General features: G+C 40.8%; 1 protein-coding gene across 2 annotated transcripts; it reads right to left on the bottom strand.

The window, feature by feature from the left end:
* Nucleotides 1-494: 494 nt before the first annotated feature.
* Nucleotides 495-22,003, bottom strand: PCF11 (PCF11 cleavage and polyadenylation factor subunit). 2 transcript variants are annotated; one of them, XM_058829866.1, is made up of 16 exons: nucleotides 21,325-22,003; nucleotides 16,455-16,580; nucleotides 13,993-14,181; nucleotides 13,406-13,597; nucleotides 11,529-12,637; nucleotides 11,082-11,271; nucleotides 10,354-10,987; nucleotides 8,790-10,267; nucleotides 7,337-7,424; nucleotides 6,485-6,604; nucleotides 5,860-5,968; nucleotides 4,508-4,691; nucleotides 3,940-4,095; nucleotides 2,774-2,866; nucleotides 2,195-2,230; nucleotides 495-1,600 (listed from the first exon to the last, which is right to left on the bottom strand). In XM_058829866.1, exons 1-16 carry the CDS (start codon nucleotides 21,511-21,513, stop codon nucleotides 1,391-1,393), a joined length of 5,103 nt encoding a protein of 1,700 aa, XP_058685849.1. In that variant the 5' UTR covers nucleotides 21,514-22,003; the 3' UTR covers nucleotides 495-1,390. The 2 variants fall into 2 exon arrangements, with proteins under 2 accessions (XP_058685849.1, XP_058685850.1); XM_058829867.1 differs by lacking the exon at nucleotides 21,325-22,003 and adding an exon at nucleotides 16,675-16,786.
* Nucleotides 22,004-25,508: the final 3,505 nt, after the last annotated feature.

The raw sequence follows: 25,508 nt of genomic DNA, 5'->3' as shown, positions 1-25,508 counted from the left end.
TTGTATTTCTGTTCCAATGGACTGTCTCTAACTAAACAGCATTTTTAAGTCTGATGTCTAGAACAGGGCAAGCTCACAACTACAGCTCCGACTTAATAGAAGAATCAAAGCATTACTCACACCTCAAAAACTGCATGAGGCCTGGGTGTCAACATGGCAAGAAGTTTTTGCAGCCAACATCTCCTGCACTGCTTATTTCCACTTACTAAGGAGGAATTTTAACTCCCAAGTATTCCCACTGCAAGAGTAACATGCTAGGACTGTGACATGATTTTTAGCACTTCAGTCTTGCTCCCAGCAAGTTAATGCAAATAATGTAATATGTAAATATTACATTAAATGTAAATAACACATATATAACAATGTGTGTTAAAAATACACATTATAACTAGAAAAGTGAATAAAACATCAAATGCATACTGAAACACAGAACTTTATTTCCAGTCCCACAAACCAGGCTCACAGACCCATCACTGAAATAAAGAGACTCACACTCAAATATATGCTTAGTTTTATTTATAACATTTAAGAAATATTAACATCTCAGGATATCTGGTTTACCATCTAAGTCCAGTCATAAGCAACAAAAAAAGAAAATGTTAACCATGTTTCAAATGAGCATTCTTACATTCATTCCCCCCTGTAAAGAAACTTCAGCTTTATTAAATGTGTGTGACTAATGTAAAAAAAAAAAAAAAAATCATTAAAAATGCCTGAACTACCAGGCATCCTGGTTTGTTAACTTTTGTTGGCACTTGTGTTCACCACAATCAATCACTCCAGTTGGTTTCTTAAATTTTCCCCTTCTACCCAGAACTGGTTTTTTGTGAGTTTTTTTTTTGGATTTTTTTATTATTTTGTTGTTGTAATTGTTTTTTTAAACATTTGGATATGTAAGTTTGTTCTAATCACTTTAAAAAGACAAGGAATCTAGGCCTGTCCGAGAAGCTCCTTCCCTTGATAACCCACCTATGGGATAACTGAAGGAAGAGACTTGCGTTCACTTTTCTGAATCTTATTAAGCAAAAATTCATTTTAATTAAACTGAAAAAAGTACAGAAACACTCTTTATTTGATGGTGTGCATAAACATTACACTCCATATATAGCAAAAATATCTTTTATTTATAATTTACATTTCAACAAGTGAAAATTTTACATTTTTACATATACCATTAAATTTTCACGCATCTACAGAACTTTCACACAATGACACCTGAAACTGTGCAGGCAATAAGAAATTTCAAATACAAAAATGTATTTATTAACCAAACAGTAGTTGAGGCCCTGCCTCAGTTGGACATTTTTATTCATATAAAAAGTATTCGCCTTCCAGAATTAACACAGCAGCTCTTCTGTAAAAAAAAAAAAAAAATCATACCGCAGTTTATTTAAACAGACTCCTCAGGTTCTGCTTTGATTTCTGTAGATGCAGGTGTGCTCTCTTCTGCACAGGCAGGAGGGGTGTCATCAGGTTCTTCTTTGATTTTAGGTGAGTCACAGGACTCTTCTGTTTCTTGTTTAACAATGTCCAACATTATATTTAGTGGATTTTCTGAAGGAGTCTTGCTGGGAGATGGTGTGCAATCAAATGATGATGTCTGCAAAGTCAAAGTCAATGTAGCATTACCACACTAGAATAGCCATTTTTAGCCTCTTGTTCTTTCTGTGTTTTTTCAAAATGCAAATATGCTGATGGTCAGGTACTCAAAATCCAAACTTCTACTTTGTCGAACTTTTAAGGAAACAAATTAATTTTTTTAATAGCATTACGTTTTTCCCAATTCCTTTGAAAAGGATCGCCAACGAGTGATGAAATGCTTAACACTTTACCATGAACTGTTCCCTGCTATCTGCCCTCTGGACAATTGTCGCTCCCAAAACATTAAAAATGTCACACACACCAATACCGATCTACTCCATTGTTACAAATTCCTAAGACTACATGTTACTCCACAATAAATCCATCAAACCATGGCTTTGCTTTATAGCATGCAAGCTGTCATGGTACATCAAAAACAGAAATGCATCTCAGCTAATTCTGTATTATAAACTTGCCATGCCCAAAGCCTCCAAGTGTTAGGCAAGAGAAGTGGGCAGCACATTCTGAACACTTCTGCTCCCTGCAAAGTCCAAGAGATCAAGCAAACAAACGGAAAGCAAAATGCTTCCAAGAATATGAACAATCCACTTACATTCTGGTAATCTTCATAACAAGAAGGATGGTAAATCTGAAAAAAAAAAATGTTATACATTTAAATATGTAAAAACATTATAGCAGGATCACGATAATAAACTAACAGTGTCTATTGCACATTATCACGCAATTCATCTAGAGAAACTATGGTCTGAGCAGGCTAAGTATGGTGTCAATTATACCCGAGACAAGATTTTGTGATGTTCATTTAGGAAACGTTATTTTCCTAACGTGATAAAGTGCTGGGAATTACAGAACCCTTGTGAGTGCTGGGAATTATCTGTGCACAGCTGCATCCAGAATTAATTGAATCCATACCTACACCCATACACAGGGACATGCATTTTTCTTTAAGCACTGCAGGGTAAGGGAGGGCTCGTGAGCCCACAGCAATTACACCAGGATTTCAGGCACTTCCAAAGGCAGAGATATTTATGTATTTGGCAGCCAGGAAAACTACAACAGGAATACTTCAGGAGGAAAGGAGCACTTGCCACCTCCTCCTGAGTATTTTTTTATGCAATTCTTCAGGTGTCTTACTATAAATTAATGTCACATGTAAATAAAATCAGATTACCTTTTCATCTACCCTGATGGCATTCTTCAGGTGCCACTCTTCCTCCTCCTCATCCCAATACTGTTCAAATTGTTCCTGGCAAATTTCACAGCTCTGAAAAGTTATTGGAATAACAGAGATAAATGATGTTATTGCAATTTGCTGAACACATGAAATTCAAGAACCTAGGAGTCAAATAAGGTTATTTTAAATTAAGTATATTAAGCCTAGAACGTGATCTTTTTTCCACACTTTAAAAATCACTTTAATAATTAGGAAACCTTAATTAAAAATTGAGTATGGCTTGCAGCCAGAGAAAGGATCACCCTCTGGGCCCTGCATACTCTTTGTCACTTGAGAAAGGTAAGCTTTGCCCCCCTTTAGCTAGTAAGTCTGCAAAGCATTTTGTAACATTTTGTGATGCTGTCTTATTGCCAAGTAAGACAATCCATTACAACAGTGATTTAGCTAGTTTTATTTATGGCATTATCTTAATTCTTCCCTTTTAGCCTGCAATTTCAAGTCAAGGCAGAACTTTTAGATGAAGTACTAATGTTTCTAGTACTTCTGTGCAAAAATATCAACACAGAGAACAAAGCACAAAAGGTGCTTTTTAAATTTAAAAAAAAAGGCCTTTCTGGTTTCACAGCTAGTTTCTTAGAGACTTAGCACATAAAACTAAATTGTGATTTTAACAATTTGTATTTGATTATTACACCAATTCACCAACCAAAATACAGCTCTACTGGTTACTTTTGGTATTTCTTTCTTCTAACGCCTACCTGCTACCAAAAAACAAAATTTTGTTTGGAAGTACCAAAACTCAGTATGCCTTGTAGCTACCTGGATGGCAAATATCCATCAAAGGACAAATTACTTACTCTATTTACTCTACTTAAATGTTCAGCAAATTAACACACTCTGCCCATTTAAATTTTGCTAAAACCACAGAATGCCAATGGGTGTAGATTTTTTCTTACCTACGGATGGTTTATACTACTCCTGCCCCTGGGAAGCAACCATTACACACACAAATACACGACCTATGGAGGGGCTGTACAAAGGCCCAAGCACAATATTCCAGTCTACATTTAGTAACAAGAATACAGTACAAGCCTTTGAAAAACCAGATTCTTGCTATCTGGGCTGATAACTAGATTCTTGTTATCTGGCAAGCTGAAACTTACCTCGACCGCACCAGCTGGCCCAGCTGGGACACTCTGAAACTCCTTCTCTTTCGCAGCTTCCTGCGTCTTCAACACAACTTCTTCATGAGCTTTTTCAAAGAACTGGCTTTTAGCACGCTCCTCTAGATCTGCTATTTCTTCAAATTCAATCCAGTCCTAAGGAAAGTTTTCATTCTTACTCACACATTCCAAAGCATTGTATTTAATAAATCTTTGTTAAAATTGAAATATTTCCCACATGCAGCATATTAACACAGTGTACTCTTTCTCACAATGCTACACTTCAAAAACTCTTTTTCCAAAAAAATCACTATCCTTCAAATTCCATTCTCAGTGGAACAAAAACAGTGCAATAAGCAGCTTTAAACTGTTTATTGTTCATCACACAATTGCCCTTTGTATTCTGACAGGCATTTGCGGACTACTTGAAGTATCCAATACATCACTGTTTATCACAGCCAACTCCTGTGACGATGCAGATTTCAGCCGCAAACCTACAGCACATGCAGGAGTAAAACACAGAATAATCCAGCCTGTAATTTATCCACACAAATACTGCATTACTTACTGTTAAACTATAGTACCATCTCCTGTGTGTGATTTTTCTGCTAACATCTTTTTCTGTCCGGTTCTGGCGATAATGCCAATCTAAATGATCTGCATAAACATCTGTCTGTGAAGTCGTGAATCTCATTCCACAGGAGTAACACTGAATTCCAGTGTACAGCCGATTTATAACACTATCATAACGCCTACAAAAAAGAGACAAAAAAAAATCTTAACACTTCTTTAAAAAGAGACAGTAAAAAGTTTCTCAGTAAATTGCTTCATTTGCCTACAATAGTAGGGGAAAATGACTCTGCTCCAAGTTAAAAGTACACAACATGACTACATTTCATCCTGATTTTCACGGCACAATCAACTTCAACTTTCAAAACACAATGGACTCTTATTAACAATTCATGGGAAACATTTTAGTGTTGTGTCTCATTCCTATTAGCTTTTCTCACCTAATAATGCACAAACAGCAATGCCTTCATTTGGCCCAGCTTTACAAAGTACCACCTAAGTGGTAAAATTAAAATCATAGAATGATTTGGATTGGAATGGATTTTAAAAGACCATCTAGCTCCAACCCCCCTGCCACGGGCAGGGACACCTTCCACCAGGTTGCTCAGGGCCCCATCCAATCTGACCATGAACACTTCCAGGGGTGGGACATCCACAGCTTCTCCAGGCAACCTATATCAGTGCCTCATCACCCTCTCAGTAAACAATTTCTTCCTACTATCTACAGTACATCTGTTCTTCAGCATAAGGCCTTTTGCCCTTGTCCTATCACTACATGGCCTTGTGAAAAGCCCCTCTCCAGCTTTTCTTGTAGTCCCCTTTAGGTACTGGAAGACTACAATAAGGACTCCCTGAACCCCTCTCCTCTCCAGACTGAACCACCCAAACTCTCAGCCTGTCTCCATGGCAGAGATGCTCCAGCTTTCTTCTCATCTTTATGGCCTCCTCTAGATCACTGCCAACCAAGGAGGTCCATGTCCTCCTTGTGTTGGGGCCCCAGAGCAGCACTACAGGTGGGGCCTCACCAGAGCAGAGGGGAAGAATCACCTCCATTGACCTCCTTGTCACAGAGCTTTTGATGCACCCCAGGTCTGGGCTTCACTGCCTATCACAACCTTAGTGCTTAAGTAACAACACACATCTGTGTGTAAAGCAAAGTTTTCCCATGTTAATTTTCCATCTTTTTCCTTTCTCAGCTTAAAAAAGGCTGACATCAAACAATGCAGGTTTAATCTCCTCTGAATCAAAAAGTGACAGATAATCTTTTAAAAGCTTTTAACTGTCTTGGATGAATTATCTAGCTGCTGACACATTGTTATTCCTACTGTAAGCCCATTCTAATATACGCACTGTCTAAGTTCTTCAACTATGAAGTTAGTGAGGTCTGGAACATTTTGATCTTCATTCTGATCATCATCTTCTTCTTCAGCAGTTGGCTGGGCCGATGTTTCGTTTGCTTCTAGAAACCGTGAAGATATTATTTTATCAAAATTTCATCATCAGAAAGAAACTACGTGCTCCTAAAAGTTTGGTTTTTTCAAACACTATTAAGACAATCTGACTAAGGTCAAACACAAGTGTGTAACAGCTAAATCAGCCATCTTCTGACACCATTAAATAAAAATAAAAGAAAATAAGCCATCATTTAATTAAGGAAAACAGTATTTCACCTCAGTGTTTGGCACTAAAATTCAGTCTTCATAGATACACAAATATTTCAGAAGATGAGAAGACCCTGATTATAATCAAGAACAAGTTATGAAAGCACAGCAACAAAGACAAAACTTACTACTCTGGATAGCTAAAGTGTAAATTAAACACGATACTAAGAATTTACACACACATGCAATAAATTCCTTCCCAAAAATAGTTCAGTTTAAAAAAACCATACTGGAGTTTACAAAGGTTTCTATACTCAGATTTACACTTGAGATGAGGATAAACTAGATAGTTAGAATATAATAAATCTACATACGTGCTGAAGTGGAATCAGTTTTAGACAATTTGAGTATCCCTGTTTTCAGCAGTTTAGCAAACAATTCATTCACATCAACCTGTCCAAGGTGGTTATCAGGATACGAATGGGAAAGGGCTCCTTGGGAAGAACACAAACATTCAAGGTTTACCAAAAGGTTACCATCAGAAATCAACTTCACTTTAATCTATGTATTTCACATCACAATTTTCCTGCTGCCTTCTCCCATTTCTTTAATTTTTTGTTAGACATTATTTACCAGCTCTCTGCTTTATCTGGTGTTTGGCTATTTTTTTCCCTTGCAACAGGAAATCTTTGTAGCAAGATTTTCCCTTCCCTCATTAAGTACTCTGAAGTGCTACCTAAGCTGGTTGGCCATACACAGATCTCCAATGAATAGTGGTTCTTGAAATGCGGCATTGTCCTAGATTCCTGCATAGGTATTTTACCACATTCAATCTACTTCATCATCTAGTTTAACCTTTTATGATGTCTTTGAAGTTTTTCACTACTAAGCACTCATACACTGGAAAAGTCAGCACACCCCAGCATAGCAAACTAGACCTACAGACTGATGCCTTCCAGAAAAACATATCAAAACCACTTTTTTTTTCAGCACAACATTATACCCAAACCACATGATTAATGAAAACTATCAAAAGCCCCCAGTGTTTGAGAAAAGCTCCTTAAGAGATAAAGGTGCTACAGACACATCTACAGCCACCTCACTGAGGAGGCTTCCCTTAATCCACAAAGACCCAGGACATCAGGACACTAAAAAAAACTTAATTTTTGTGGCCACCACCAAACGAACAATCCAAAAGAAATAAAAGGAATTCTATTGTTACACACCTGCAGGGTTCTGGACAAAATTTCCAGGATTTGGCAAATACTGCTGACCTTGACCATAAGGTCCTGGTTGCGCAGACATGAGAGAAACCTGTGAAAGTAAACATTTAAGTATTCTTTGCAAAATAATGTGATTATAAACTCACTTTTCATGTTTTATTATTAACTTCTAGATGTTTCTCAATAATTTCACATATATTGAACTCCTTCCAGGAATGAACCATGTTAGTTCAGTATTGTAAAGGACCACAAATAACTATATGATCTTTCCCTCATTTTCATTTTCCACTAGGAAATTCAGAACACATCCTTGTTTTGCCCAATATTGAAAAACAAACAAACAAAACCCCACCACAACACCTTGAACACTTTTCCTTCTACTTAACAATCACATTTTCCAAACACAGTACTTCCTTTTAAATTGCTCATGTTCACCAAAATAGAGCTCCTCAAGAAATTAAGAGAATCCGTAAATCTCCATTAATAAATGTCACAATTAATTGTTATCAAGAACTGAACCAGCATTCACTACAGCCCCACATCTTGAAAGCAAGACTTTTCAGCATGTTAGCTACAGTAAGCCATAGGCAGAAAAGCAGTCCGTATAACACACTTGTAATTAAAATGTTTGTTTTTTTTCCCTAACTGGCTGATTTCTGGGTTTACAAACTGTTTGATTTTATCCCACTAGAGGTCTGCAGGACATATTACCTGCTTTTGTACAAGCAGTTAACTTTTCACATTCTCTTTTTATCCCCCAAAATGAAAAATGCTTTTAAAAATAATTTTTTAAAAAAGCAAGAAATTACATCAGTTTCACAACTGTAAACTATCATTTCCTCCTTTTGAAGAGAGCATTTCCAAGAGGCAACTGCAAAGACAACTGAACGGACAAAGCAAGATGGTGCCAAAAGAATTTTAAGAGACAACAATACAGTTGAGCAAGAAAGTTCAACTATGGCCTTATCTTCCTGAATTCCCCCAAGCTATCGGTATCTCTTTACTGGTTTGTGACCAGTACTAACAGCTGCAAGAAGACAACTATTATTTTGGTTCAGTCTAACTTCACGCCTCTTAGGAAAATTAATCATGTATCTTTCACTTGCATTATCTTTCATGGTTTATGCAGAATTCACTTCTGAAATTTAATGAAAATACCAAAGGCTTACAATTACCTGGTTTTGTTCAAATGTTGAAAGTAGTAATTTCAAAGGCATATTCTGAACTATGAAGCCATCAAAAAGATACACTATTTTGTCTAATACTTAAAAAAAAGATTATTGAAACACAGCAATGTATGTCCTACTTAAATTATCTACTGACTTTTTCAGTTTGAAACTGACTCTCAACCTGCCAACTCTTCAGAAAAATACTCAATATTTCCAGGAAGAAATCCTGCTAATTCTTTAACAAAAACACTTCTGCAAGCAAAGTATTTGATGCAATCAGCTCTTACCTGATTACCTCCCATTGGCATATTACTGAAATTTCCATACTGAGGACCCTGGAGACCTTTTTCTTCGAAGTAATGTCCAGCTGCTCTCAGTGGGAAGTTCTGGGCTCCTGGGCCACCTGGCCCATTGAAATTTGGTCCAGGCGAACCATCAAATATATCAGGTCTCTGGAACTGCATTCCATGAGCTGGTCCATTGTAGCCCTGGCCAGGATGTTCAACGAACGGACCACCTTGTCCATATGGTGACATTTCTAGTCTTGAGGCAGGATGGTTAGCTACATTTTCAAAACGTGCACCCTGAAGGCCAAGGGGCAAGTCAAACCTAGAGGCTGGCTGGTGAGGTCCATCAAATCTTTGAGGTATGGCTGTGTCAAATCTTGCTTGTGCCTGTTGACCAGGTGCCAACCTTGGACCAGGCTGTCCATGAATCCCATCAAATCTTTGCAGGAGAGAAAGCTGTCCTGGCTGACCATCAAATCCGGCTCCATGACAGCCATCAAATCTTGGACCAGCCCGACCAAGAGGACCATCAAATCTAAGTCCACCAGCTCCCTGGTGTACTGGTCCATCAATCAACCTAGGACCTAGACCCGGCTGACCACGTGATCCTTCCAATCTCAGTCCACCACCCGATGGTCCATGTGGCCCCTCAAATCTGAGCCCACCACTTGATGGTCCATGTGGCCCCATGGGCTGACCATGTGGCCCCTCAAATCTGAGGCCACCTCCAAGTTGTCCATGGGGCCCCACTGGCTGTAAATGTGGCCCCTCAAACCTGAGGCCACCCCCTGGTTGACCATGAGGCCCCAACGGTTGACCATGGGGTCCCTCGAACCTGAGACCACCCCCTGGTTGACCCCGAGGCCCCATAGGTTGACCATGAGGCCCCTCAAACCTGAGACCACCTGAAGGCTGACCATGAGGACCCTCAAACCTGAGACCAACTCCAGGGCCTTCAAATCTAGGACCACCTACAGGCTGCCCTGCAGGCCCCTCAAACCGCAAAGGCCCAAGAGGTCCCTCAAACCGCAGCGGACCTCCTCCACCAACCTGACCTGGGGGTCCTTCAAATCTCAGGGCCCCTGCCAGCTGCCCTGGTGGCCCATCAAATCTTAGGGCTCCAGCTCCCCCTGCTCCTGCCAGTGGTCCATCAAACTGAGATGCACCTGTCCCCACCAAAGGCCCCTCAAATCTCATAGCAGCCTGTCCAGCTGGCCCATCAATTCTAGAACTTGAACCAGCAGCAGGACCATCAACAAAAGGACTTCCTTGTCCATCTACCCCAACCCTTGCAGCAGTTGGTCTAGGTGAGCCATCAAATAGAGGTCTGTCTTCCATCAGTGCACTTATCCTCTGCTTTGCTTCAATACCTCCAAATCTTGATCCTGGACTTTCTGGAAATGGTGCTTTCTCTGGATCCTCATACCTAGCTCTTTTGAAACGTTCAGTGAATGGTGACCTTGGTTCCTCTCGAACACCTAAAAAAGCCAGAATAAATCACATAACCACTTGCTAATATATTGTCAATGACTTAACAGATTTAAAACAAAGTAAAATCACATACCAGCTTGCCCAAGAAGCTGTCTTTCTTCACGATTATCAAACCTACAAAGTGCATCCCCATCTATTTTTTGGAACTCTGCTGTACTTTTCCCCTGTTGTCTGAGAGCATCTCTAAATTCATCTGATTCTCCCCAGCTGTCATAAGGATCAGAACCTCTTGCTCCTTTAGTAGCACGCTGTTCTTCAAGTCTTCGTCGACTCTCAAGGGGTGAGAGGTTTTCAGCAAAAGGTCTTGTAGTGCCACTTACAGGAGAGTGTCTCCTTGATCTTTCTGCAAATGGTTCTTTTCTGTCAAACTGTACCCCCCGCTTGGCTTTTGTCTGCTCACATTCTATTCCAGAAAGCAATGCATCAGGTATATGATAATCCAAAATATCATCAGGATCCAACAGATCAAGCCTTGACAATGAATGCTGAACTTGTGTCCTTTTTAGCTTAGCTTTATGTTCATAATATGTTAATTCTGCATCCGACAGAAGAGGTTTCTTTTTCAAGCCACATTTTTCCTCTGTAGGGCTATCCCAGACATTACATCTGTGCTTTCCTTCCTGATACTGGAACAGTTGTCGGATCTGATGAGCTACCATGAGAAACTCATCCTGTGTTATTTCACCAGATGTTAAGCGGTCATTAGCCTGTAATATAAAGTTAAAATTTAGACTTCCAAAAAGAGAAGAAAAAAAAGCCATACCTGGGACATTTCTATGAAGACAGATTTATCAGTATTACCTTCTTAAGTAATTCTCTTTTACTTGCAGATGTCAATTCTTTTGGAATCTGTAAATTGGCATCCACACTTAAACGGTGCTGCTGCTTTGGTGCTCGGGGTGATAGAATTCCTTTACCAGCAGGCCAGTTTTCCCGATGTCTTTGGTGAGGGGATTTAACAAGTGCTTGGTGTTCATCATTCTGCTGTGAGCTGAAAACAAGAATATATGTAAAATATAGATTATTTCATTATTCAGGACATAACAGTTCCTACTAGAACTGATCATTGCAAAACATCACTATCAACTTAGAATCTAAGTATGCATCATCTATGTATTTCAGTAGTAGAAACAAGTTAAATCTATTAATTTTAACGATCTGAACACTGCCTCTCAAAGTCAACTATAATGACGCCAACAGAATTTCCACTGACTTCACAGAGAAGTTGTTAAAAAGATAGTAACTTACTTTTTACTTTCTTCCCAACCAGATTTCCACCTCTTGCCTGATTTGGATCCCTGCCAGTTTTCTGCATTTTCCTTTGGATCTGGAGAAGCTTTTGCAGAATGCTGGGTGGCTGATTCTTGAGGTCTTTCTTCTTGGGCTTTTTTCAATCTCCTTGGATCACGCACCTCTTGTTTAACATTTCTCTTATTAGAATTTCTTTCGTCTCTTGCTGCTTGTGTGCCTTCTTCAACATGAGACTGCTTAGGGCCTATCTGACGTATCTTTCCAATTTTAGGAGCTGATGAAGTGGGAGATAAACTCCGAAGTCTTCTTTTAGGTGATCTCCTCTCTCGTCTTTTTGGAGAATGCGTAGAGGGTGATCTTGCCTTAGGAGAGCGTGACCGTGACCGCTTTCTACTACTTGATCTTCCTTGTTTTCCACCCTGTTTTTCTGACTCCTCTGCTGTCATGTCTTGTTTCTGAACAGCACCATTAATTACTTTATTTCTGCTCCCCACCGGTCTATGTTCACATGTCTTATGCTCCTCTTTTTCCTTCTTCTCTGTACTTCTCCTCTTTTCTTTGACCTCCTCGTCCTTCCCCTCTGACTTATCTTGAAGATGTCTTTTCAGTCTTGGATCCCGCTTACTGATGTCAGAAACCTTAGTGCTTTCACATTCCTGGCTTTTATTGTCTTTAGTATCAGGCAGCTTATTTTTCAAAGGGGATGGCGATTTAGATTTTGCTTTGGACTGTTCAAGTTCTTTCTTCTGTGTTTTTTCACTTGATTTTGATTTTTCTGACTTTGTTGAGTTCTGTTTTTCAGCCTGTGCTGTTTTGTTTCCCTTGGTCTCAGACTGACTGGTCAGACTTGGAGAAAATTCTTTCCTATGAGATTGATCTTTAGGATGAGAAGAATGTTGACCCATCCTATTAAGCCGAGGATCCCTGTTCACTATTTTGATGTCATGAAGTGGAGGACTTGGGGATGGTTTGATTTTTTCAGATTGCACAGCAGCCTGATGAGGTGGTTTGACTGTCATATGAGGGGTAGGAGACACATGTTGCTTGGAAGGTGCTGGAACTGAAGCTATACTAGATGATCCCTGCTGAACACTAAGAGATACAGCCTGAAATTGGAAAAAATCTAGCATTAATCTGTACGCCACAACTCCTACCCAGAGGTGCTAATAGTCTGTCTCGAAAACAAAACAGTAATAGCCATGTCTTGAAAGTTAGGAGCTTCAGCCATTTAACTGAAATTGACCCACTAATTGCTAATTACAAGCACTAAAACAATGCAGTACCATTACAAATCAAATTCAGATACCATGCAAGATCAGTATATAAAATAAATATTGTGAAATATGTAACTTTGGCACACATCCCAACTACAGTGCTAGCTTTTCTATATATTCCATGTGCTCTTAGCAATTCAGCTGCCAAGTATCCTATTTTCACACTTCAGTTCAAAGATGCTTTATTTTGTATTGTCAACTGCCAACACAGCAGAACTTCCAACTACTGCCGACCAAGAAACTTTGTTTACAAACAATCAGGCTCCCTTGTTCCTTAGGAACAAACATATTTGAAATAGCCCAGCTCACTGTCAGCTGCAAGTGAAAGATGAAGATCACAGTCAGGTATCATTCTGAAGAGAAATTTAAGCCAAACCACGAGATTTTCACTTTTACATTTAAGTGTAATACCTAAGGTTTCAAGATAACAAAAACTGTTCAGGAACCCCAGATCACCTCGCACTGCTCTAGTAGTCCTAAAATAGCTACACTTGCCTAACATGAGGAAAAACCAATGTACTGTACTCACCACCAGTACAGCCAAGTACTCTCCAAAAGAGAGGTCCCACCTATGAAAGTTTTACCAACTATCCTACTCACCAACTGTGCTTTAGTCTGTTCCAGCTCCAGCTCAAGTTTTTTTTGCTGAAGTTCTAACAACTGCTTTTGCTTTGCAAGCAATTGCTGCCTTATCAGTTGCTCCTGTGTCAAATTCTTTTGTATTTCAGGAACAGCTGGAGGTGTAGAGGCACCAGAAGTGACAGCAGAGGTAGGTGCATTAGATTCCTCTGGCTAAAAACAAAATAAAGAAAATTTACATTTAAAATCCTAATGAAATCAACTAAATCCATCTCCTTTCAGTGTTATCATGAGCCAGTACCAGGACTTAGTTTGCACAGCAGTTATAAACTGCAACTCTTTTGCCCCACTATGATTTGCCTGCTCTGACAGGTGTAAGGAATTTAATATAAATTCTTCAATGTTCCAAAACCTAGAATACAATTTGTAAAAAAAAAAAAAAAACAAAAAAAAAACTCTTCAAATATTCTGAATTTGTAAATTTCTCTTACCTGTTTACAAAGGTCAGATACTTCATTCTTAATATTCTAAATTGTCAAAAAGCAGCAATCAAACAATGAAAACTACATGTATTACCAGCTGTTCTTACAGAAGGCAGAAAAACTTACCGATTTATTTAAAAACTTAGGATTCACATGGATGCTAGAAGTATTCACATTTGGGGGCAGAGGTTTAATTGGCCAGGCAGGATCTAATGAGTTGACTCTGACATCAAGTGCATATAGTTTCTTCAAAGGAAAAATATCATCCCATGTGGAGCGCAATTTAAATAAACTTTTCCTAGTATTTTCATCCACCTAAAACAATAAAACAATTCTATGGCTTGTTAAGTTAATATAGAACAATTTCTTAAACTTTTCTGTAGAACTTAAGAGTTTATTAATTTCCTATTTCTATCTTGCCATTTCAACATACTGAACTTGCTACACAAAATTTATAAGCAGTGCAGACCACACATATCTATCAGCGGGATCAGTAACAGAAGCTCAAATGTGGAATTGTTGTTTCAAGGCCATTTGAAGATTTTACTGTGTATTACCACGCTCTGAGAATTTTCTTTCAACTTTTCCATTAGCAAAATTCTCATTTTACTGGCCCAACTTCTGTGGAAAAAAAATACAGTAACAAAGGTATTGAAAGGCAACAGCCTCTGAGACAACACATTATTCAACTGTTTGTGCTGGAATGTAACAATGACAAACAAATCAAGAAAAAATGAACTCTGAATGGAAAAAAAAATGTTTTTTCTCAGCTGTTTAGTCACTGAAGGATTTTTTTCCAACAAATGCAATAAAATGAGTATTAGCTAAAATGGAGTCAATTATTATTTCTGTTCAGCTGCAGAATTAGACCCATCTATGTACAAGTCACAGATGAAATGTACTTGTAGGACCAGAGGCCCATTTTATCTCTTTACAAACAATTGGATTATCTCATGGCAGCTAAATTAGAATTTTACAAGAAAGCAAATTTAGTTCATCACATAACTTGAGTGGTTCAATTAAACAATAAATAAAAATCATTAGAGGACAAAATACATGCAGCTGCCCTAATTTCAAAATTCCAATTCAATCATTAAGTATTGCCCATGTAGATGACTTTTGCTGCTGTTTTCAGATGTTACACCTCAACACAGAATATTCTGGACAGTTTGGAGGTTCTTTTTGGGTAAGAGTAAGAGCTTCAATAAAAGTAATTCAGTTACTAACTGGGGTATGCCTCTATACAATTTTCCTTGAGAGGCTTCACTGAAGTTCACTGCAAAAATGTGTGGGAATGACTGAGCAAACAGTTCTGATTTCAAGTGTTTAAAGATACCTTAGTGACCATTTTCTGGTAAATCCAAATCTGTAACAATGCCTGTGCTGCAATTCAACTCACAGTCTAATATGACCAACTAAACTATTAGAAATGACTGACACTTTACATATCTAATTAGTACACATTAATAGTTCTAATTAGCTTAGTAGCAAGTTAACATATAAAACTCTCAAGATTAGTTATTGTACAGAGCTTCACTCAGCTGCAACCTTAAACACAATTCAGTAGAAGACCATTCACAATTAATACCAAAAACCAAGGAAATCTATTATCTCTATCTGCTCTATACACAGGAGTTTGTCTTCTACAGTCATGATAACAATCTATTCCTTACTTCATCATGCACTTTACATCTGAAAACCATATGCAAAAAAAAACGTACTGGGATTTCAGATCCTAGCTGATATGTAATGATAAATATGCAAAAGCTTCATTCATCTCATTCTTCTGAAATGCTGTTTTCTTCTAACATACAGAAAACCACAGAAGTTAACCCTTCTTTTTCTGATCCAACTTAAACCCATTCAAGTCCAGCCTTTCAAAACCTGGACTTTGATATGCTTTTCTCACTGAGGAGTATGCACAACTACTTCACTGGGCTTCAAAATTAAGAGCCAGAATTAAAAGATACGGCAGCAGCTTTCAATGTTGAATGAAATTAAAACATTTATAATACAGTCACACATTTTAAGGTCCTTCCCCAACAGAGTCGCAGCATTTTTTTCAGCTGACAGACCACCAAGAGAGAACCAGGTGTCACTACAACTCACTCTTGAGTTTAAGCACTCATTCTGCACAATGTGAATTATGTAAATCAGACAAATCTAACTACAGGAGAATGAGGCTCTGAGAAATCCACAAGAAACCAATTCTCAGTCTATTCTTGGCATAAGGACTATTAACTATCTTAAAAACAAACCAATGATTCTTAATTAATTGGTCTATACATTACAAAAAGTCCACCCAGCTAAGCCATCAATAACCAAAATCCTGTTAGTAAAACCTTGCCTGGACAGGAAAGCTGCTGATGTTTACACACCAAATTAAGTAATACTTTACATCTTTCAGCTAACTTACATGCTTGATAGCAGAAGGAATAATCTTTCAGAGTACAGATATGTAGATTTATAAAAACCAATCCATTTGTATAGTTCGCCACACGAGAAAATTCAAATCTGAAAGCACGTACTTATTTTACCAGGAACAAATTTTTGCTTAGAATACAGTACTTTTCTGAAAGTGTATATACCTTTTCAAATACACAAATAAATGTTGCAACTAGGTTTTTAGTAAATGCAGTGAGATACTCTCTTCCCACATTCTTGACAATGGAATCCATTAGGTACATAACGGGTAGCTTCTCTGATGCAGGAGCCTGGAGTAATAAGAAGAAACTGAGAAGTTTAGTACAACAAAAACATACTTTAACCATTTCAAATAAAGGGATTACCAATCCCAGAAATACAGACCTCTCTTTTTGGTTGCCACTATAAATACCAAGGGATTTGTCTTGGGATTTTTGTTTATACAAAAACTTAATCTGAAAAATGGACACTCAGTTCAAAGCATAATGCAGCGGGTCTATCACCAAAAAAAAAAAAAAAAAGGAAAAAAAAAAGAACACCTTAAGTTAATTTGTTTGTGTATCAAAGCTCTGGAAAAAGAGGGGGGAAAAAAAAAAGAGGAAAAAAGAAGCCCATGAGACAGCATTGCCACTAGTATACTGAGTGTAACCTTTCCCTTGAGGAAGTAACTTAGCAGGAAGCCATCGTCAGCACTTCAAGGAACTTCTAAAAATAGTTTATAATTCAAACCTCCTGGATGGATTTTTCTGGATTTCATAGAACACAAATTAGACTTCTGGAAAGCAGCCCAAGTCAGTGAACTTCTGTAGCTGTAAATTATATGTTGATTATCACAGTCTTTCGTAAATTACACGTAGAATAAGTTGCAATTATTTCATTGTAATCCAACTGGATATAGCAGAGAGTCCCATTCTCTCTTGGCACTTGCAGATGGCGATGGTTCTGATTTCCAGAGTGCATGCAAAAACACAGTCAGAACAGAGTTCCAAATGCAGTCAAAACTCAGTCATCTGGTCGACTGGTTAAATGCACAGACAAGCTCAGGAACTGCAACCACCATTTTCATAGAAGGTTGTCTTCAAACTCTGGACACAGCTTTGCTACAGGAGGCTTGGTTTTCTGGTTTGTTTGGTTTTGGTTGGGTTTTTTTAAAATCCTTTTTCAAAACTCGTACCAAGTTTGTGTGATAGAAGTGTGGTGACCCTGGACCGCTACAGCAACTTCCAATTTACAGAAAGCAGTACTGGACCAATAAAAGTGATCTGAATGCCTGCCAGTAGCTTTCACAAAGCAGAAGGCACAGCAAAGCTCAAAAAAAATCAGCAAGTACACAGACTTGTTGAAGAGGACATGAAAGACAACACAAGCAGTGTGTGTTGACCATGACCCCATTGGAAGAGCATCCACTTTAAGTTCCATTCACCATCTGGTAAACTCGGGATAAACGCAGGGTAACTTCACTCATTGCTCATTTTAAATAGAACAGGCTACTAGATTAATTAATGACACCTTACTTTGCAGGCCCATTATCCAGACAAGTGTGTGAAGTGCTACTGCTTCACCATTTTAAATTAAATTCCTTCCCCTTTAAGGTGGTTCACCGGGCACCCACTCAACAGTATTTTTACATGGGCAGAGCGCTTCCTCACCCCCTAAAGTGTACCAGTTTACCATGACCTGAAAGTTATTATTGAAGAGGGCAGAACTCCTTGTTAGTTGGGAGCAGAAGGGGGCGGGGTGGGGGTGTCACTGCCTTCAAACATATTGGGAAAAAGCAGAATCAGCCAGGTGATGCATTTTGTACACAGAAAGACAAAAAAACCCAGCTAAGTTAGCTAAAACTAATTGCAGCACATTAGAAGTCAACTTCCCACTGTGATGCAATACTGAACTGTAAACAACCCAATGTGCAAGTGTTAGAAAAAAGCATCGCTTAAGTCTCAGACATAGAAGACTGTGGAGCTGCAGCTATTTTAAGTATCTGTGGAATACTGGCTTCCTTTGAAGCAGTCTGCACAATGGCACATTAGAAACACTCCAGTTCTGAGTGTCTTCCTTTATAACAAAATGACAGCACACCATTTCTGACTTTTAGTCAGCTGTGTTAGGGACACAAAGAGCTGTCCTAGAAGTACCTATGCCCAAGAGCTACTCCCCGAGTTAAATTCTTCCATTTCACCAATGCATGAAAGTAGCTCACTGCACTCGGCTAAGCTGGAAGTTTGAGATGCAGGGGAACCATTAGTAGCAAAAGCACTGAATAAAGTTTAACTGTCACTTTCATCATGCATCAGACTGTTAACAGCAATCAAACACGCAAACACCATCATCTAGGTAAGGAAGCTGACTTCCAACTATGGAGCACAATTAGCAGCTCAGCAGCGTACCCTGCTTCAAATATAAGCTATTCAGGTGTCGTATTTTAAGCAACGCAAACTTAAATATGGTTGGAATAGTTAAGTCTTCTCTTCTGAAAGTGTTTATTATGTCAAGGTATCTAGATCGTATTTCAATAACCACAAAAGGGAATCCCACACCAGAATTATTTTGTTTTTAGGAGGTCTCTGCAACACCCCAAAGCAAGAAAGATGCCCACACGACACTAATCAAAAGGCAAGGAGGCGCCGCATAATCACCAGCACACAGAAGAACACTAACTCTGAGCTCATCAGCATAAATTAAAGACTTCTTTACAAAACTCCCACTGTTCCTTCAAATAACGTAGGAAAGCTATTGTTGGAAATGTGTGGCTCTTTTTTATTAGTTTCCTAAAAGATTTCAAGTTTAAAATAATATCTGGCAGTTGAACCCCAAGTCACAAACTTGTAAAAAAATTTGTTTTATAAAAAAAAAAAAAAATCAACTTTTTATACAAAATGGGTCTTGGAAACAAATTCTGCACTATACAATGGTAAATAAAAAGACAAATACATATTTCACACTTTTTATTTACAAATTTTATAATACCAGTCACACATTTCAGAACCATTTATTAAATTGTAAAGCAGACCACTCAGGTTTTACACTAAACAAATTGTCTCCAGGCAACACTTTTTAAAAGTGGCTTAGTAAAGGAGATCACTTTCCCAGAAACAACTAAAAACTTGCCTTCAATAAACTACAGTCATCAACAGTAACTAGGCAAAACTAACCAATGATACAGGTTTTAAGACATCTTTAAAAAAATCCCCACACTTCAGGGCAGGTTCTAAATAACCCAGAAATGAAAAAAAAAAATTGACAGCATTGTTATTCATCACAAATCATTTTATACACATCTACTGCCCTTTAGGAGATATAATGGTGAGAGCTATTAGATTATGAGGTCACCTCCCCAAGGAATGGCAAAACTCAGCCACTGGCAGCATTTAAAACTAGACTGGAAGAGCTCTGTGGCACACTAAAAAGACATCCTGCATTGATAGAAAGATAGAGTAAGTATCTTAAAAGATGTTTCCCACCCCCATCATTAGATAGTACAATTCTCACCATTATAAACCACGATTAAAGCCAAAGAAAAAAAGCCTTTTAACACCTGAGATCAGAGGGAGCAAGGGAAACAACGGGGGAGGGGTGACTGGCACGAATACGGGGTGGGGGGGTGGGGGATTGAAAGAAGAACCCTTTTCTTCTAAAATGCTCGCTAGAAAGGTGCTGCAAACCCCCATGCATGTACAGCGGCTGACTGATGTCAGCAACTGCCTGGGCTGGGCTCAGAGGGAGCCTCCTCTTTCCCTTTTTATATCATGTGCCTTTCAGACGCCATGTTAGGATCCTACAGGCTGCTGCAGTTTCTACAGCCAGAATTTCTTCTACCACATCCTCAACCAACAAACCTCTCTAGCCAAAATAAATTAAATATGCACACAACAGTAGTGCTGCTCGGGGCACAGATGACCTGAAATCCAAACAGATTTTCCAAAGCCCACAGAATTTTCTCTAACGAGGCAGACCAAAACAACCCCCCCATCACCACCACACACACACTTCTCTAACCGAAGGAGATTATCACCTTTCACCCACAAACTTTTTTATGATACAAGGGAGCCCCCACCCCTCAATCACTCACAGGGACCGCACTGGGGAAATAGCTTTAACTTATATTTAAAGGTCACTATACTTAGCCCTTCAGTGGCAGACAATTTGCGTTGTGGAAACTTCACCTTATTCTTCTTTTAGACTACTCCCATAGAAAAACCCAACTCTCCACGAGATCTCCCCACTCATGTCCTCTCTATTGATTGCACTATCCACCTACTGGAGAAATGGCCTAAATTCAAGGGTTTAGTCACCGGATTCGGACATCGAATCCTGGCTACATGTCGGGGGAAAACCCCGCTCCAAAGGCGAGGAAGTGCAGCTGCCCAGTCACTGCCGGGCCGCCATGTTGTGCCTGCTATTTACGCGGGGCTCGCAGCTCGAGCCACGCTGTCCTCCTCCCTCAGCTCTTCCTGGGGCGAGTCCCAAACCCTCCCCTACTCCCAACAGGGTGGTGTGGGGGCTGCTCCCCTCCCTCGAGTCCCCTGCTCCCTATGCGATGGGGGAGGGAAGGGAGGCAGAAGTAGAAGAAACAGCACCCTTAAGCTTCGCGATGGAAGGAGGAGCCCCCGCCCGCCGCCTCGCCCCGCTGCTCCCTGATCCCAGCTGAGACACGCTTCCCTCCTCCGCCTGTTTCCCCCACGGCGACCCCCAACCTCCTATACCCCCATCCTCCCCCAACTCCATCTAAATCCTGCTCTCTCTGGTCGCCCCCTCATTATCAGCACCACCCCCCCGCCATTACTTCCTAGACCCCCTCGCCGCCCCAGCCCAGCCATGCCCACTCCGCCCGAGCCTCTCCCCCTCTCTGTCGCCCCATTTCTCGACCCTCGGGCCCTTCTGGTCTCCCGGCTCGGCTGTGTCCCCCTGAACCGCCTCCGCCGCTGGGCTTCCCCCCGCGCCTGTCCTACGGGCCCCTAGGCCGCCCTACCCCGCTGCCCCAGCCGGTCCCCCCAGCAGTATAGGTAGGAGTAGTAGTCGGTGGAATATAAAAACCTTGGCGATTTGCGCCTCGATCAGGGAGACGATGTCCTTGGCGAAGGGCACGTTCTCCTCGGCCAGGATGGTCAGCATGTTGATGTGCGGCTTGCTGTTGAACGTCAGGTCCTCCAGCGACGACTGGTAGTCGCGGCACGCGTCCTCCCGGGCCTCGCTGCTGCCAGCGCTGCTCTCCGGGGCCGACATGCTGCTCCGACCAGGACCCGACCCACCGACCGACAGCCCCCTCCCCGCGATTCCCCGCCGCCGCCGCCGAGCGATGCCGATGCCGCCCCCCCGCCGCTGCCGCTGGGCTCCTCTACCGCATCCTCCACGCTGCGGCTCCCGCTGGCTGCGCTGCCGGTGCCGCCGCTCCTCGGGCCGCCGCCGGCTCAGTCTCCGCGCTCACAAAATGGCGGCGGCGGGCACGGCTCGCGAACCGCTTCCCGCAGCCGTTGCGTCATGTGAAATTGTGCTCAGGAGAGGGGCCGGCGCCTTGGAGAGCTCCTTTTGTTCGCCGGACGCGCCCTGATTGGTTGGCGTCCCGCCTGCGCGGCTCGCCATTGGCTCGCCCCTCAGCATAGCGGCCTCCGATTGGCTGGTACCGCCCTTCCTCACCGCTGACGGGCTCCTACACCCAAGTCCCGCTCTCACACGCGCGTCTCGACTCGCCATTGGCCGCGTCTCCCGTCCTGCCCCGCCGCTTCCTCCCGCCTTCCCGCGCTGCCCCGAGCGCTGATTGGTGCTCGGTGCAGCCCCGCCTCCGTCCGGGCCCGCCCCGCCCTCCGCTGGCTCTGCCCCCACAGCCCCCACACAGGAGGGCGGGGAGCGGCCGCTCCCAGGGGCGCTGGGTTTTCTCTCGCTGTTTGGGAAGCGACCGGCCAAGGAGCAGTGGCCTTAAGTAAAACCAGAAGTTCCATCTCAGCATGAGGAAAAACTTTCTTTACGTTGAGGGTACTAGGCTGCCCTGGGAGGTTTGTGGAATCTCCCTGTCTGGAGACATTCCAAACCTACCTGGACGCGTTCCTGTGTCACCTGCTCTAAACGATCCTGCCTTGGTGCGGGGGTTGGAGTAGGTGGTCTCCAGAGGTCCCTTCCAACCTGGCAATCCCTTGATTTTGTGACTCGTTTGCCTCGGCAAGCGCCCCTGCCCTCCCTGTTTCTCTGATGGCATCCTTTTAACCAGTCCGCCTCGCACCAGTGTTTCCAGGTCTACACAGAGCCAGGAGCCGCAGGAGAGAGCTAGGAGTAGGGGGAGTGAGAGAAAAGTAACAAAACCTGCCTTTCCTTGTTTATGAGGTTTGCCCAAAGGTGTCTCTTGGAAGTGAAGTTGCTTGCAAAGCATTTTCAGGTGTAGCCGTTCCTTCCCCCCACACTTCATATTTATTCCTTGGTAACTGGAGAACTGTCAGCATTTGAAACCAGGCAAGGGGTGAAAGCTTAATTAAAATACACTACGTAAAACACATCATGTGGGATCGTGTTTAAAGTGTAAATTATATATATTCTATAATATATATATACATATATATTGTAGAATATATAATATATATATACATATATAATATATATATACATATATTCTGCAAATACAGTAGAAAGATGGTAAAAACGTAAACCTGGAACATTTCTGACAAGAATGTTGTTTTATGTGGCTAAAAAAATTCGTTTCTGTGTTCGTGTTTGTATGCCCTTTATGAAAAACAGAGAAGGAGAGAAGAAGAAATGCAACGGCATCTTCCATTTGCCTGTTGAATTGCGTGTTCATGTTTGTTCCTGTAAGCCTCAAAACGCTGTACTTTGAACACACCACTTCGCATTTACAGTGTGTCACCACAAGATAAGAAAAAAAAAAAGTTTCCGTCCCTGGCTGACCAAAGCTGGGATCGCAAAACCTTTTCTCAGAGTAATTATTAGCCAGCTGTTTGAAGACACACTGTCTATGAAGAATATCAGTGATACACCGGGAATCAACCCATAACGTATACCCAGTTTATTTAGCAAAAACAGAACGCACTGTTCTGCTGCTAGGGGAAAAATGTGGGGGTGGGGAAATCTAGCTCCTCCTCCAAAGTACGTGTTTGTAAGTTAGAATGCTCGTTCCTGTTAATTACAGGAGCAAAACCAATAATAGAAACAAAACAGCCTTGATGAGGATACCATGTGGTCCAAGGCCACCCTCAAAAGCAGGTTTGCTGTTCACTAATAAGGAAAATACCGAGCCCGATATGAGGCGAAGGAGTATGCTGCCTCCAGAACGCGGAGTCTTCCTGAGGTCGAGTACACTCAACGTGCCCGAGCAGATCTCACGTTTTAGTGTAGTATTACACAAGTTTGCCTTTCGCAGTCTTCATGTGAAGCCAGTGGTACTTCACCAGGTTGGTAGTGAGAAGTTGATCGTGGGGCCCCCGTGAGCCGAGGAGTCGTGGGAGCACTCCGTGCTCTAAGTGACTTCTGAAACAGCTCATTAAGAGTGGCACAAGAATACCCATTTAGTCTATCGTCAGGCTCTTTAATGAAAAGTTGATCATTATTATGGAATTGTTTATTATTTATGTTACTTATGTTTATTATTGCAGGAATTGTGTTGTACCAGCAGTGTGCGCAGAGTGTGGGATGGCTACAAAAGCACACTTCATATATGTGCTCTTGAGCCTCCTATCAAAAGCATAGCTTTGCTGAAAGCATAATCTAGAAGTGCCTCTGGTGCAGCTGTATTCCACTGCTTTTTATCACAGTTGACATAGCTGTCAGATAAAGTTTGGATATTTGGGTCATTTGAGGGTTTTTTATAGATGCAGCTATAGGTTTTGCTGGTGTAAAACCCTCTAGAAAGCCTCTAACCTAGACCCACATATAGCACACTTGACTTGAGAATCACCAGCAAGTGATGATTAAGGAAGTTTTGATGGTTAGCCATGAAATTATAGTACTACATAAGAAAACATATCAAGATAAAACACCTTCCAAGAATTTATTACATCCCAAAACATCTACAGTTGAGAGTAGTCATGCTTGTGTTTATGTGCTTATATTATGAGATTAATTTTCTTAGGAAGTTTTATAAAATTCCTTTAAACTGTTTTATAGCTATATAAGGAGGGGTGGGGAGGGGGAGTCTAGGTGCCCAGAAATGTTCTTGCTGTTTTTCATCCTGGAAAAGTGAAAATAAAATAAAATAAAATAAAATAAAATAAAATAAAATAAAATAAATAAAATAGAAAATGCATCCTTTTTGACACATCTGAAAGAGGAAAACACAGACAGTAGAGAAACTAACACAGTGTTGATTTTTAAATATTGGTTTAATGAGATGTAAATTACCCCTCTGTGTATGAGCTGAAGTCCTTTGTTCTGCAGCCAAGATTCTCTTAAGGAAGCAGGCTGTGTTTCTCGGTGGGCCTCCCAGAGGGTGAGGGTGCAAAGCTTTATACTCTCCTCAAGCTTCCACAGCAGCTCCGCTGTCATCAGTCTCGCACTCTCCAGCAGCTGATCTCTGGAAAGGCCTTGACTAGAAAATTTGCCAATGTAGCTGCAGTAGAAGACCTGGTACACTATCGTAGAGACAGGATCCAATTTAAATTGTTTTAATAACTTTATCTTTCTTATATCAGAGCTAAAAGGATGTTTTGCTGTTGAAACCACACCTGTGGGTTTTTGCCAGCAAAGCTGTATTGACTGGTGAATGTTGTTACATCCTGCTATTGCTAAATCAGCAAAACTTTTAAATATAAACTGAGTCTCTGTTGTCTGCCAGCCAGATTATCCCTTGTCCAGGTTGCATAGGTGTCAGGCAGCTTCCCTCACTTTTATTCACCTTTAGAGTTGTACCTTGGTGACCTCTGTCCAAATAACCACAGGCTTTTTATAACTGGATTATCTCCTGTTTAGAGCTTAGCACCTAGGTTGTTCTGAATGCAGAGAGCCTAGTTTTGTTCATAAAGTCAAAACGTAGGAAATGCTGGAATGGCAGATCCATGGAAGCACAAAAAAAATGCAGTTTACTTTTCTGGTGAGTACAGCTGAGTTGGAGATGCACCTGGAGATGCAACAGTTACAGCTCCATTGGAGATGCAGATGAAGAAACCATCTACTAACATTTCTTTAATTTTCAAAATTCTGGGTATTGTAACTTTATTAATATGTTTTGGGCTTCATATCCTCAAAAATACTTAAGACATGATAAACATATTTAGTAAAAG

This window comes from Poecile atricapillus, chromosome 1 (genome assembly GCF_030490865.1).
Source record: "Poecile atricapillus isolate bPoeAtr1 chromosome 1, bPoeAtr1.hap1, whole genome shotgun sequence".
NCBI classification, from domain to species: Eukaryota; Metazoa; Chordata; class Aves; order Passeriformes; family Paridae; genus Poecile; species Poecile atricapillus.
This window is presented reverse-complemented; position numbering and strand designations above follow the sequence as displayed.

What these genes read in the sequence shown, in the direction of transcription:
- PCF11 (XM_058829866.1), bottom strand. Translation starts at nt 21,513, where the DNA reads ATGTCGGCCCCGGAGAGCAGCGCTGGCAGCAGCGAGGCCCGGGAGGAC. An exon ending in GATGGTACTATAGTTTAACA is followed by an intron (nt 4,096 to 4,507) that starts GTAAGTAATGCA and finishes AACTTTCCTTAG; the next exon opens with GACTGGATTGAATTTGAAGA. An exon ending in CCATCAGGGTAGATGAAAAG is followed by an intron (nt 2,231 to 2,773) that starts GTAATCTGATTT and finishes TTTTTTTTTCAG; the next exon opens with ATTTACCATCCTTCTTGTTA.